At 46.0% G+C, this 13,715-nt stretch overlaps 1 protein-coding gene across 50 annotated transcripts in view; it reads right to left on the reverse strand.

Annotated features, from left to right (window-relative positions):
- Positions 1-13,715, reverse strand: part of AOPEP (aminopeptidase O (putative)) — a 365,171-nt gene that overhangs the window by 128,858 nt on the left and 222,598 nt on the right. For all 50 annotated transcript variants that reach the window (XR_012424986.1, XR_012424985.1, XR_012424981.1 and 47 more), the window contains 2 exons: positions 3,744-3,846; positions 3,028-3,135 (listed from right to left, as the gene is read on the reverse strand). Coding sequence is in view for 16 of the 50 variants with exons in the window: in XM_074018015.1 (XP_073874116.1) it covers positions 3,028-3,135; positions 3,744-3,846 (211 nt within the window). In the remaining 34 variants the exon portion in view is untranslated. The remainder of the gene's footprint in view (positions 1-3,027; positions 3,136-3,743; positions 3,847-13,715) is intronic.

A 13,715-nucleotide genomic window follows, 5' to 3' on the forward strand; every position in this document is an offset into this window, starting at 1 on the left:
ATCAGAAAACTAAATATAAGAGCTAATGCAATAAAACTCTTAGAAAAAAAAATAGGAGTGAATCTTTGTGACCTTTAATTAAGCCAGTTTCTTAGTTATGACACTTAAAGCACAATAAACCAAAGAGAAAACAGATACATTGGACTCATCAAAATTAAAAACTTTTGTGCTATAAAGGACACCATCAAGAGAGGAAAAACACAAAACATAAAATAAAACAAAATATTTGAAAATCGTATCTCTGATAAGGGACTTACATCCAAAATAAATGAAGTCCTCTGAAAACTCAAGAACAAGAGACAAATAATCAAAATTTTAAAATCAGCAAATAATCTGAACAAACATTTCTCCAAAGAAGAAATGGCCCATGAGCACATAAAAAATGCTCAAAATCATTAGCCATCACAGAATGCAACTCAAAACCATCATGAGCTATAATTTCACACCCACTCGGATGGCAATAATAAAAAAATCCAGAGGGCATTAGGTGTTGGCAAGTGTGTGAAGAAACTGGAAGCCTTGTGCATTTCTGGTGGGAATGTAAAATGGCCCAGTCAGTATGGAAACAGTATGGCAATTCTTCAAAAAGCTAAACATAGAATTATTGTATAAGCCAGCAATCCACTTCTGGGAATATACTGAAAATAACTGAAAGCAGGGACTTGAACAGATATTTTATACACTAATGGTCATAGCAGCATTATGCACAATGGCCAAAAGATGAAAAAAATGCAAATGTTCATGAAGGAATTAACGGGTGAACAAAATGTGGTATATGCATGCAATGGAGCATTCAGCTTTAAGAAGGGAAGAAGTTCTGGTACATGTGCAACCTGGTGACCCCTGAAGACACTGTGCTAAGTGAAGTCAGCCACACACAAAAGCACAGATATTGTGTGGTTCCACTTACATGAGGTACCTAGAGGAGTCAAACTCAGACAGACAGAAAGTAGAATGGCGGTTGCCGGGGCTGGGGGAGGAAAGAATGGACGGCTATCATGATGAAATATTAATAGTACGGGAGATGGACGGTGGTAATGATTGCACAAAAATATGAATGTACTTAATGCCACTGAACTGTGAACTTAAAAATGGCTAAAATGGTAAATTTTGTTTTGTGTATTTTATCACAATTAAATGAAAATTAAAATAAAAAAAGGAAGTACTGATACATGCTACATGAACCTTGAAAACATTATGTTAAGAAGGCCAGGCACAAAAGGTCAAAGCATATGATTATTTTATGTGAAATGTCCAGAACAGGCCAATCCATAGAGAGAGAAAGCAGATTAGTGGTTATGTAGGGCTGGGGGAGTAGAAATGGGGAAATGACAGCTAATGATTTCTTCTGGGTTTGGTGAATATGTACTAAAATTAGATAATGATGATGGTTGAACAGTCTTGTGAACATACCAAAGACCACTGACTTGTAGACTTTCAAAGGGTTAACTTTATGGTATGTGAATTTTATCTCAATAAAGTTGCTATGAAGAAACAATGAAGTTGTTCAAAACAGATAAACAGGCTGGGTCTGGTGGCTCACACCTGTAATCCCAGGACTTTGTGAGGCCAAGGTGGGCAGATCACCTGAGTTCAGGAGTTCGAGACCAGCCTGTCCAACATGCTGAAACCCCATCTCTACTAGAAACACAAAAATTAGCTGGGCGTGGTGGCACGTGCCTGTAATCCCAGCTACTCGGGAGGCTGAGGCGGGAGAATCGCTTGAATCCAGGAGGTGGAGGTTGCAGTGAGCTGAGATCACACCGCTGCACTCCAGCCTGGGCGACAGAGTGAGAATCTGTCTTCAACAACACCAACCAACAAAAAAGAGAGAAGCAAATGAAGAACTGAACGGTTTGGTTCAGAGAGCAGTAAGAGTTCCATGGGAAGTGAAAATCAAAACCTCCAAAGCCAAGGTAAATACAACGCACGTATTTGACACTGCAGCCTCTTGGTGAGAAGTGGCTTCAAGCAGCAGGAATTTGTACTAATCTGTCAACCAAGCACGTAAGACTTTGAACCAGTTTTCGAATTGCCTTTCCAAATACATGCTTGGGAGGATTTTCCCCACACCCAATACAAGAATAAAAAGAACACAGAGGAACAGCCGTCGGTCTTGCTACGCTCATGTGATTCTTCCACCTGTGTTCAGATTACACGTGCACATCCTTTACATCTAACCTTGCAGATAACGGGACTCGCAGCTGTATATGAGCACAATGATCAAACATGAAAAAGCTCCACTAGTCCAACCTATGCTGAGGATGCATCGCCTATTTTCTATTAGTTATGAGCGTCGTTTTTCAGAGCCTGCCACTCCTTGTTAACTTCCTTGCTACGTGCTGCTTGGCCACAAACCCAGATGAGCTGACAGGGTCTCTCTCTGATAGTTTTGTGGCCAGGCTGTCTGCATATTTCAGTGTATCTTGTTATTAATCTATTGATCAGATATTTATGGAGTACCTACTGTGTGCCAATCACGTGCTAAGTACTGGTGAAATAGAATGGTCTGGCCTTGTTGGGCATATACGTAGAGTGGAGGAGAGAGAAAAGAAACAAATAGCCCCCTAATGAAAATATCATTACAGACAATGGCGATGACAATGAGGGCTATGGAAAGGCAAAGGGGTGGCACGCGTGGGCCTGGATGCAGATCTGTTTAGCCGGCTGACTTGGAGGCTGTGGCATTCAAACTGAAACTAGAAGGTAAGAAGGTGGCAATCTTCCAAAGGTAGGTCCAGGTAAAGGGGGCGGCAGGACTGTTTTACGTTTGTGTTTAAGGTCACTTAAACTATCCACATCACTGTGTACGAGACAGCTTTGGGTTACGGTTTATTTCAAAACTACAGAGAGATCACCCTCCCTAAAGCAACCACTTTCTTTGTGTCCATTTCATTAACTTCCTATTTTTCCCACTGCATTAAGTGGGAAATCTTTTCCCTACTCTTTAATACTGGCATAATCTAATCTTCACGTGCCATACCCCTCCAATCATGCATCACGGACTCATGAGGATCCACAAATTACCTGGGAAAGGATCAGCTGTCCATGAAATGCGTGCACAAATTTTCTTAAAAATGAAAAATAGGTTTCATCTCCAAGTCTTTCGGCAAGAAACCGAAGAAGGAAGTAGCCCTGGAAGAAAGAGAGAAGAGACAGAAAAAGAGGCCTGCCATGAGTTCGTAAAAAATATGGTTACATAGTCAGCCCTACCCAACCCACAGTCACTTGTGCATCTAGAATGTGCTGTCCTACCCGTCCCTGGCTGCCCTTTCCATTTTCACCAGGAAGGCTTGGCTTGGAAATTAATCAGCTCTCAACTCCTTTGTTAATGTTGTCATCATTTCCGCTTGGACTTGGTTCACATGAAGCCTCGTTGTCCAACGCAGACGAAAAGAGAAGAGAGACCCGGCTCTTCTCTACTCCAGCTACCAGGAAAGGCCTTTACAACAAAAAACACTTTCTTCTCACCCATGGCTTTCAGCTGGAACCTGAGAGCAATGTGAGAGTTCTGCTCCTCAGGCAGGGAGAACAGAGGTACAGGGCAGGGAGTATTTCAGCCTTTTTTCATTCAGTCTTTCCTAACATGGTCTCCTTCTGGGGGCATGAAGTGCTTTAATTACCGAACCCTCAGATATCATTACAGTATTTTCGCCTCGGTCACGTCACTCATCATTATTGTTTAGCTGGATAGCTAAACAGCGCTGCACCACAACTGGCCTCTGCAACTGAGAGGTGCTTACCTTTAAATAATGCACCTGCATGAAGCTCTTCTCCGGATTGAGTCCATGCTTGATAACAGATGCTCCTGAGTCACTTGTGTGGCCAGTTTTGTCTTTATTGGGTCTAAAATGATTCAGTAACAGTTTATTTAAGTATAGCACATTCTTAAGTAATCAGGCCATAAGAGCATCTTATTTCTTATTTTCAGAGTTGCTCAATATCATCCGGATACTATTCAATAGTACCAGGTATAATTTAGAACAGTTTGTATGACATACTCATCTACTGAATAAGGAGGGATTGATATTTGGGTTGGGAACCTGAAGTTGGCTACTGACAAATATTTTACAACAATGTATCCAAAATTAAAGCCTGCCAGACCCTCAAGGGATCTCAGCTCCACTGTGAATTATCCAAGAACAGACACCCTTTTCTGATGACAGACAGGGAAATGCAATGGAAAATGAAGCTTTACTTGGGAAAGTAAAGAACTTAAATCTCCTTCAAAAAATTGTGAAAGCCTCAATGTTATCCACTTCTCTGGATTTGCATTTGGTAATTAAGTCTCCTTTAATAAATATTTGTACTTTCCACCCATATTAGAATTACAAAAACAAACAGGTCACAGAAGCTCATGTGTTTAGAACAGGTGGGGACATCAATAATCACATACTTCAACTTCCTCAGTTCACACATGAGGTAAACTGAGGCACACAGACGTTAGGTCTACACTAAGTTTGTCCAACCCATAGCCCACGCGTGGGCCACATGTCGCCCAAGACGATTTTGAACGCAGCCCAACACAAATTCAGAAACTTCTTAAAACATTACGAGATTTTTTTGCGATTTTTTTTCTTAGCTTATCAGCTGTCATTAGTGTTAGTGTATTTTATATGTGGCCCAAGACAATTCTTCCTCTTCCAGTGTGGCCCAGGGAAGCCAAAAGACTGGACTGGACAGTCACCGTCCACTCAAAGTCTTATGCCTTTTTTTTTTATTTCGAGTCAGGGTTTCACTCCCATCAACCAGGCTGGAGTGCAATGGTGCGATCTTGGCTCACTGCAACCTCTGCCTCTTGAGCTCAAATGATCCTCCTGCTTCAACCTCCCAAGTATCTGGGATTACAGGAGCCCGCCACCGTACCCAGCTAATTTTTATATTTTTTGTAGAGATGGGGTTTCGCCATGTTGGCCAGGCTGGTCTCGAACTCCTGAGCTCAAGCCACGCGTCCACCTCAGCCTCCCAAAGTGCTGGGATTACAGGCGTGAGCCACCACGCCCAGCCTTATGCCTTGTTTTGATTTGTAGTGACATTAGGACTGAAACCAGTGACTCCTTATTATCCGTGAAGATCTTTTCCACTAGGCTCTATGGCTTTAACATTTTAAATATGTTAAATAAAATGTCACAGATCCTTTGAGCCATCTAGCAAAGATGTGTGCAGTGTTACAGTACAGCTTCAACAGCTAACTAAAATCAGAATAAATGAGGAGGTATGTACAGCTTTCGGATGTTCTACAACCGGCCACTCACTGGATCCACACTGAGGAGCACTGTGTGGAGGCGAATGAAGGCAAGGAACCACAAGAGGGTTGGTGCATCGGAAAAGCAAGGGGTTATTTTAAAAGGTAGCGTGGTCGTGCGGAAGGTACGCGGCCTTTGGAATATGAGACCTAGTTTAGACTAGCAGCCTTCCTTCTTCCTACCCGTTACTTACTAACCTTCATTTACTCACGTGCGAAACGGGAATAATCCTACCCACCTTCCCAGATCCTGCGGAGAATAATTGAAATAATACATCGCAAAGCCCCTAACAAGGGCCGGGGACACAGAAATTACCTACTAAACTTAACAAACTATTCCATTTGAGCACACAGGATCCCTGATTAGGTCTTAGCTGAATATTCTGGGACATTATCCCGGCAGACACAAGGCAGAGTCAGCAGATACCTAAAGGAAAGATGATGATGGAAACCATCAGAGCTAACTGCATACTTTCCATTTTTCTACTTGATCCCTGACTTACCTACATGCCCACACTTGTAAGAATAACTAATCCATTTCATCTTCATTTAAGACTCCCCTGAAAAGAATCAGCTTTTTTCACTGCTCTCAGGTTTGTCCTGCCATGCCGTGTTTCTGTAAGAAAGCCACACTAGCCTTGATAAGGAAAGCCCATCACCCCGTCTGGGGGAGGAAGACTCCCCAGGCGTCAGGGTGGACTCAGAGGAGGCTGCCCGGCCCCAGCACAGCAGAGCTGCCGCGAGTCTCTTTTGCCCTTGAGCCCTCAATTGACGCTGCTCGAAGGGCAGGAACGCAGAAGAATGATGTAAATCTCTGCTAGAAGGCTGGCTTCCAGGCTCCAGTTCCCAATGACGCCTTCAGTTGCTGTTTTTTCCTTTGCCTAAAAATGTCCTTCCCGAAAGCATCCCTCTCTCTCTTCCTCCATCCTCTCCAAATGAAGACGTGCTCAAGAAAATTCTTCCTGCTGACAGCATTGAAAGCCAACATACAAGTCCCCAAGAGATTCCTCTGGTAGCAGCTTGGTGTGGAGAGGGCAGTGCACAGGCAAGCTCTGCAAGCAATCAGAGGGGCTGGTTTCCAGGAGGAAAAGACACTCCATGAACGGAAACAGGAAACCTCCACCTCTGTGCTACTCGGGCTCTCACAACGCCATGAATACCAGGTCTGGGTAGAGGGACAGAGTTCAGGAGAGAGCAGATGAGCTACAGCCACACGCAGGGACAAAGACGGCTCTCTCAGGTCAGTCAAAGGAGGCAGGCCCACGAAGCGTACATACAAACATACAAGTCCATGTCAATGGAATCCAAGAACAGTCAAAACTGACCTTTGGGGACAGAGATCAGAATAACGGTCACCTTGGGAGAGAGTACTGACAGAGAGCAGAGAAATGGGAAGGTTTCTGAGATGCTGGGAACATTCTATAGATTGATCTGAATGTACTTTCATGGGGATAAATCATAAAAATCCTTTGAGGCATCTAGCAAAGACTTGTGCACTTTAATGCATTATGTTACGCTTCATTTAAAAACTGAAGAGATGCACGTACAGCACACACTTGTGAGCAGGAAAGGCAGACAGTCTAGCTGCTCATGTGCCGCGAGCACATGCCTAGGATGAACTAGGCCCAATACACCTAAGGACCAATGAAAAAAAATTTTTTAAGTGACAGTGTGAGGCAGGAAGGACTGCGGCAAATCCAAGTGATCGGTCTCCCATTCTCATTTGCCTTCTTCCTTGCCACTTGTATGACTGAATCTGAAAAGCTAATGCTCATTTTCTATTTTTTTAATTCTTTTTTAAATTATTATACTTTAAGTTCTAGGGTACATGTGCACAACGTGCAGCTTTGGCATACGTGTGCCCTGTTGGTGTACTGCACCCATTAACTAGTCATTTACATTAGCTCATTTTCTAAGTGGCCCTGCAGCTGTGGACAGCCAGGGCACTTAGTCCAGGCCAAAGAGACAAAAGCAGATGCCTGCTGGGACTGCGTGTGGGCTGGGGTTCTGGGAAAGCTTTTGCTTTCCTTAGGAAGGGGGAAACTGTAACTGCTACCACACCTCTTCCCCACAGGCATGGCGGATGGGGCTGGGACGGCAACCATGAGGCAGCAAACCAGCACTCTGTGGAGAGCAGCATGGACTGAAGGAAGCCAAACAGCCTTTAATGGCATCGTTCTGCTCCTGGCCAGCCTGGGGCTGCCTGCCTTCTGACTTTTTATTGTGTATGAAAGATAACTACCATTTGTTTAAGTCAACCATTGCTTTATTGCTGCGATAACTGTAGCCAGATTCGTTTCTAACTGGACTAGTGCTAACAGCTAGCTATCCTCTGTGCCAGGTACTCTGCCAAGCTCTTCTTATTATGCATCACACCCTCTTCCCTCATAAGATCCTGATGAGACCAGATCCTGATTATACCCATTTAAAAGCTAAAGAAAGTGAGTCCTAGAGAAGACCACAAAACTGGTTAGTGGCAGAGTCGTGGCAAGAACCCAGGTCCACAGAACGCTGAAGTGCTTGCTACACTCTGGGGCCTCCCCAAGGTCCAGGTCCCCATCTTGGCTGTGCCAAGTACTAACTGGAGAACCTCAGACAAACGGCTCACCCCACCTGTGAAGTCTGCAGTGAGGCTCAGGTCCTGTGGAAGCATTCCATAAATCAAAAGTGTTCAGTGTCTCTTAGACATTACACTCTGGTGTTTATTTCTTTGGCTGGAATACATGGAATGTGAGAGATCAAGTTACCAAGGTCGTCTGGGCTCAGATGCCCTTGGTTTCTGTTGTACCTGGCACCAAAGGCAACAACTGAGATTGACGTGCCCTTTCCCGTCCCCACGCCTTCCTTTTCCACCGCAACCACAGAGGCGATGTGGATATTTAAAGAGCGGGCAGGTGGCAGTGATATTTGATATATAATGATTTGATTTGGAATCGGGCCTCCTGAAGAAAGGTCCAATCCTGCAGCATAACCCCAAGGGTGGGATTTGGGAAAATGCCTCTGAACAGTTCTCTAGCATGTCGGCTGGGTCTGACACCCCCCCGCCCCCCCGCTGCTCTGCCCCCGCCCGGACGGGCCACCCAGCAGTACTCTCTTCCTCTCACCCCCCGGCAGTCAGCATGAGCGTTACCAGAGTCTTCATCTATAAACTTTCTGCTGCCAGGCCTGAGCCAGGGACTAAGCACACCAGAAACGAGACAGAAGGGAATTAATGAGCATTTCAACATCTCAGTGTCTCTGTGAGTCGCAGCTGCCCCACCAGGTTTGACAGCTTTGAGAACAGGGCCTCACTCACCCTGCGACAATGGAGCAAGTGAAATCTGACCCTTGGATAGAGACTGGCCTGACAGTGTACATGTGAGCCCCAGACGCACAGGTGAGACCCGCAGGGGAAGCAGCAGGACACACTGGCTGAGGGCTTGGACCCAAGTCTCTCCACTGCCATGTGACCTTGAGCATGAGCCCCATGCCGCCCAGCTCCCTTATCTGTGAAAAGAGGACAGTCAGAGTCACTGGGGCAGCTCCCAGGGCTGAGTGGCACCGGAGCACTCAGCCAGAGCTCCTCCTGGCATTCAGCAGCTCAGTGTAAATGTGGCTATTATCTGTGTTCTGTGTTCTGACTGAGGCTCCAGTAGCATCAACTAAACCTTCCTCTGACAGGCAGAGACATGAAGACATGGTGCCGTGGGGGAGAGCCAGGCGGGGGGACACAGGAACTCACTCCACTACTATAGTAACTCCTTGGGAGTCTAAACCTATTCCAAAATGAAAAGGTTTCAAAGACACTACACACAAATGTAGCCTATACTCTCCCTTGGTGAGATCACTGATTCTGAATGCAAACCCTTTAAGGGCTGGTCTTTAAGCTTGCTCCCTGACTCATCACCATCAGAAAACAAAGAAAAGAAACAACAAATTTCAAGAGCCACGAAAAATACTACTAAGCTAGGTCTGGGCATGTTCCTTACACACTCATCCCCTTGGTCTACACCACACCACGAAAATACCTCTGGGTAAAAAGTGAAGGCAGAATGATGAAAGCACAGGAATTCTCTCTTCACTGTTTGTTTTCGGTGACAATTTTCCTATCTATAAACTGTGAATAATGAACACTTGCCACTGACTAGCATTTGCCATGCTACCAAAAGGTTGTGAATAAACCTTTAATAAATCTGTATTGTATCAACGCCGCTGGTATTTGGGAGATGTGGCTGTCTGTATGCTTTTCAAAATGGATTTAACAGCTACCCAGCAGGAAGAGCTTCCCCGTAGGACCATCAGCCTGCAGCAGACACAGAAGGATGTTCCTCTGCTGTTGAAAAAGGCAATTGCTAAGATGATTTAAGACAGAAGGAGGACCCCTCTGAGGAGCCACGGGAACATAAAGGAGGTTTATTCTGTCCTCCTGAGACTGGAAGGACCTGGTGGTGGAGACTGACTGACAGAAGTCTCAGGGTCCCAGGTCAGCTGCCAATGAAGGTGATAAGGAGAAACTCTCTAGTTTGCAGAACTGTGGAAAATGCAAACAAACTCCACACATTTTAATAACCAGGGTAGGAAAATCAAAGATGAAACTCAGAAAAGCAATGAGTATCAACACAAAACCAAAAATGTCCTCAGGTCTTGACTGCCCATGTATCAGAAATTCCTTTCTGAGAAGCAAAACACCACATGGAGAAAAAATAAGAAACCCATCAATGCAATGGTCTGAGTGCTATATTGCCTCCCTCAACACAACAAGCGATGATCTAGACACATTCTCAAAAGAGACAGAGGAAAGCGGAGAGCCAAGACACCCATGTGACTGCACAGGTGGCTTCTGCTAGGAGTGGTTTTCAGAGAACGCGGACAATAGTTGAGCAGGACGCTGCAGAACGGCAAAACCCGCACTACAGAAAGAGAGCTGGGAGGCTGTAAAATGACTGCCAAGAAGGGAAAACTTCAGGATGAGCTAGTGGAGAAGGCCCAGGGCAAAAAAAAGGGCTTTGGAGGTGAAGTTGGGAGGATAAGGAAGACCAGGTGCCAAGAGGTGGCAGAAAGAACAGAGTGACTCAACTCCCATTTTGATTCAACGTTCCTGCCAAGGAGAATGATTTTCAAGCTACTCGTGGCAGAACAAGCGCTGCTGTGCGGGAAGTGCTGCTTGGTACTGGTAGACAGGGCCCCTTCACCCTTTAAAGGAGTTCCCGTTCCAAGTCCAGGTGAGGGACAGGCTATAGCTCTGAACGCGTCCACCTGTGATATGTGTGAACCCAGATCTCGGGGGGGGGGATCAATTCACACAGACAATGAGAAGGAAGCCGAAGGAGGTAGACGGCTATTCTGATCTGCAAAGATAAGAGATGGGTGGAGGCGCAAAATTTGTGATGACTTTATCGACCAGAGTTTGTGAGCACTTAAAAGAGAAAATGATGAACTACAGGAGTTAGAATGGGATCCTGAGGGCCAATTCCAGAAATTCACTGGGGGATCCTGAGTTCTGTAAGGCAGTTAGTAGAAGGGATGTGGTGGCGAGCATGCAACGGTGAGCATATGGTAGTTGTTTCATGGCTTTATAGAAGGCTAAAAAACAGAACTCCAAGGGCATTGATTAATTATTTGCTATAACCTGGACGGAGGTCCTTAGGGCTGTGCCCAAGGAATGGTGATTTATTGGCTTAACAGATTTGCCTGTGAGCTACAGCTGGGAGTCTACCTGGTTGACTGACAGCATCCACAGTCAAGAACAGCAACCACAGGCTGAACTGAGGGTCCAATGAATAAGAAGAAAATATCTAATAGAGAGAAAGAATTTTTTTAAAAATTAACTGTTTGCCTATGAAAACTATTTAGTATATTTAATTTTCTGTAAAGTCAACACGTGGCAGGAGGTGACTGCTGTAGGCTGGGCTGGATCAACAGGAGGACTGCAGATGTCATGGGACTCCCACGGGGGTAGGCGATGTGGAGAGGAGCAGTTAGGAGCTGGGCTCTGGGGTCATACGTGCCTCGGCTTTCACCCCAGTGCTGCTGCTTACCTGCTGTGCAGACAAGGCCAACGTTTTACTATCTCCATGCTCCTGCTTCCTCCTCTATCAAGTGGGGAGGACAACGGCACATGGTACCAGCACTTCTCTCACAAGGCCATTTTGGGATCCAATGAGATAATGTATGTAGAATGCCTAGGACAGCGTTGGGCATATTGAAAGCACTCAAATAATGTTATTAGGGAGGAAAAATGCATGGCACTTGGAAGGGGTAGAACTGCCATGTGTATCACACAGAATATAAAAATGAAATATGGGGCCGGGTGCAGGGGCCCAAGCCTGTAATCTCAGCATTTCGGGAGGCCAAGGCGGGAGGATCCCTTGAGGCCAGGAGTTCGAGACCAGCCTGGGCAAAAAAGCGAGGATGTGGTAGTGCCCATCTGTAGTCCCAGCTACTCAGGAGGCTGAGGTGGGAGGATCACTGAGCCCAGGAGTTCGAGGCTGCAGTGAACTTTGATTGCACCACTGCACTGTAGCCTGGGCAACAGAGAGAGACCCATCTCTTAAAACAATAACAAGAGGCCGGGCGCGGTGGCTCACGCCTGTAATCCCAGCACTTTGGGAGGCTGAGGCAGGTGGATCACGAGGTTAGGAGATCGAGACCGTCCTTGCTAACACGGTGAAACCCCGTCTCTACTAAAATTACAAAAAAACATTAGCCGGACGAGGTGGCGGACGCCTGTAGTCCCAGCTACTCGGGAGGCTGAGGCAGGAGAATGGCGTGAACCCGGGAGGCGGAGCTTGCAGTGAGCCGAGATCGCACCACTGCACTCCAGCCTGGGCGACAGAGCGAGACTCCGTCTCAAAAAACAAACAAAAAAAGAAGAACAGAAAAGAAACATGGTGTATATCTGAGTGAATCCGACTGGATGGACCTTGTCCTTTCTTGTCTGGATGGCCCAGACCCGGGGGTGCGGTAACAGTTACACTCCACGCATCATGGGTGGAGCCTCAAAGCGGGCTGTGTTCAGTTCAGTCTTCACGTCTGGAGAAGACCACTGTCAACAAAGAGAGCAACCCCAAGAAAGCGAATGTTCTCCAAGGCACGCAGCACATACGCTAAATTCGCCCAAACAGTGGCCTATTGGTCAGGAAAAGAACGAACCTTCAGATACGTGGATTGTTTGGTGGGAGCTAGGCGCACTCTGTGCACCTCCGGAGGTGAGAGCTAAGAGGACCGCGCAGATGTTACAGGAGGCAGGTGCCAGCCCGGCCTGAGACGGACCATTCTAAGGATCAGGCTCTTCCCACAGGAAGTCTGCTGTTTGCTAGTGCACTGAGACCTGGATCCTGGAACGGCTCAGGTAGAAGCTGAGTGGCCATCTGTCAAGCACAGGGACGGTTACGCAAAATCGCTTTTAAGGTCCTTTCTGACTCTAATATCTACAATTTTAAGAGACTGTATAGCCCAGAATATATTTAAGTTAAAGCATGTGAAGGAAAACATTATTCATCCATTCAGTAGAGTCAAGAGGTTTGCTACACAGCTTTGGCCTTGCTAAATCAGCATCAAGTGTGGTTTTGATTTTTTTAAAAAAACTAAATTAAATGAATTATTTAGAGGAAGCTTAACTGAATTGTATTAAACATACATTGTGAGATAGAACTAACTTTGAGTACAGGATCCAAGCAGTTCAAGGCTTGACTGTACTTTTCACAGGGTTCTGTTTGGGGCGGGGGAGACTCGTGCAATGTGCTGAGACCAGTCTCCTCATCAGCTGGGTCCATCGATCAGGGTTAAGGTGACCACAGTGACTCAGCTGTAACTCAGGCTGCTGCTCTGCCACACACATTCAGAACACAGGAATATAGAGAACCTGAAAATTACTGGAAGCAAAAGCAGAAAGAATAAAAATGGAAAACTTTTTCTGTATTGCATAAAAAAAAAAAAATCACGACTTCTTCCGGAAAGAGGCAAATGAGACAAACATCGGCTTCATTTTACAAGAGGAGGCTCGAAGCCCGTTCTGAACACCAGCAGCATGTGCAACGCTGTGTGCTGAGGTAATGGGGAGGATCGCCTCATCCGATGACTCAGCGAGGAGCAGATGGCCCGTGGGAGCCTGAGAAGGACTTTTCCCTCCTCAGTGGAGGACAGCACGGCCCTAGGCACGGGGGCGGCGGCGGCAGCGGTGGAGGGCTTGCCTGGTTTCCAGCCCGGCACATACCAGGATGCACAAGAGGCCGAGTCCTTGGGAGAGGAGCTCTTCTCAGTCTTCTGGCAACAGTGTGCTCTTTGGGCCTCCTGCTTCACACACAGAGTGCCTCTAACAGTAAGTGTGAGACCACTCACCACAGCACTGGTCGCGAAAGCAGAACGCTAGAAATGACCATGATGACGCCCAATGGTTAACAAACATTTGATGGTTACTAATGGAACATTCATATCTGGGAATACCCACAGCAGTTAAAAAAGCGAGGAATTCGCTGTGTTGATAACAGAA

Source organism: Macaca fascicularis, chromosome 15 (assembly GCF_037993035.2).
Source record: "Macaca fascicularis isolate 582-1 chromosome 15, T2T-MFA8v1.1".
NCBI lineage: Eukaryota > Metazoa > Chordata > Mammalia > Primates > Cercopithecidae > Macaca > Macaca fascicularis.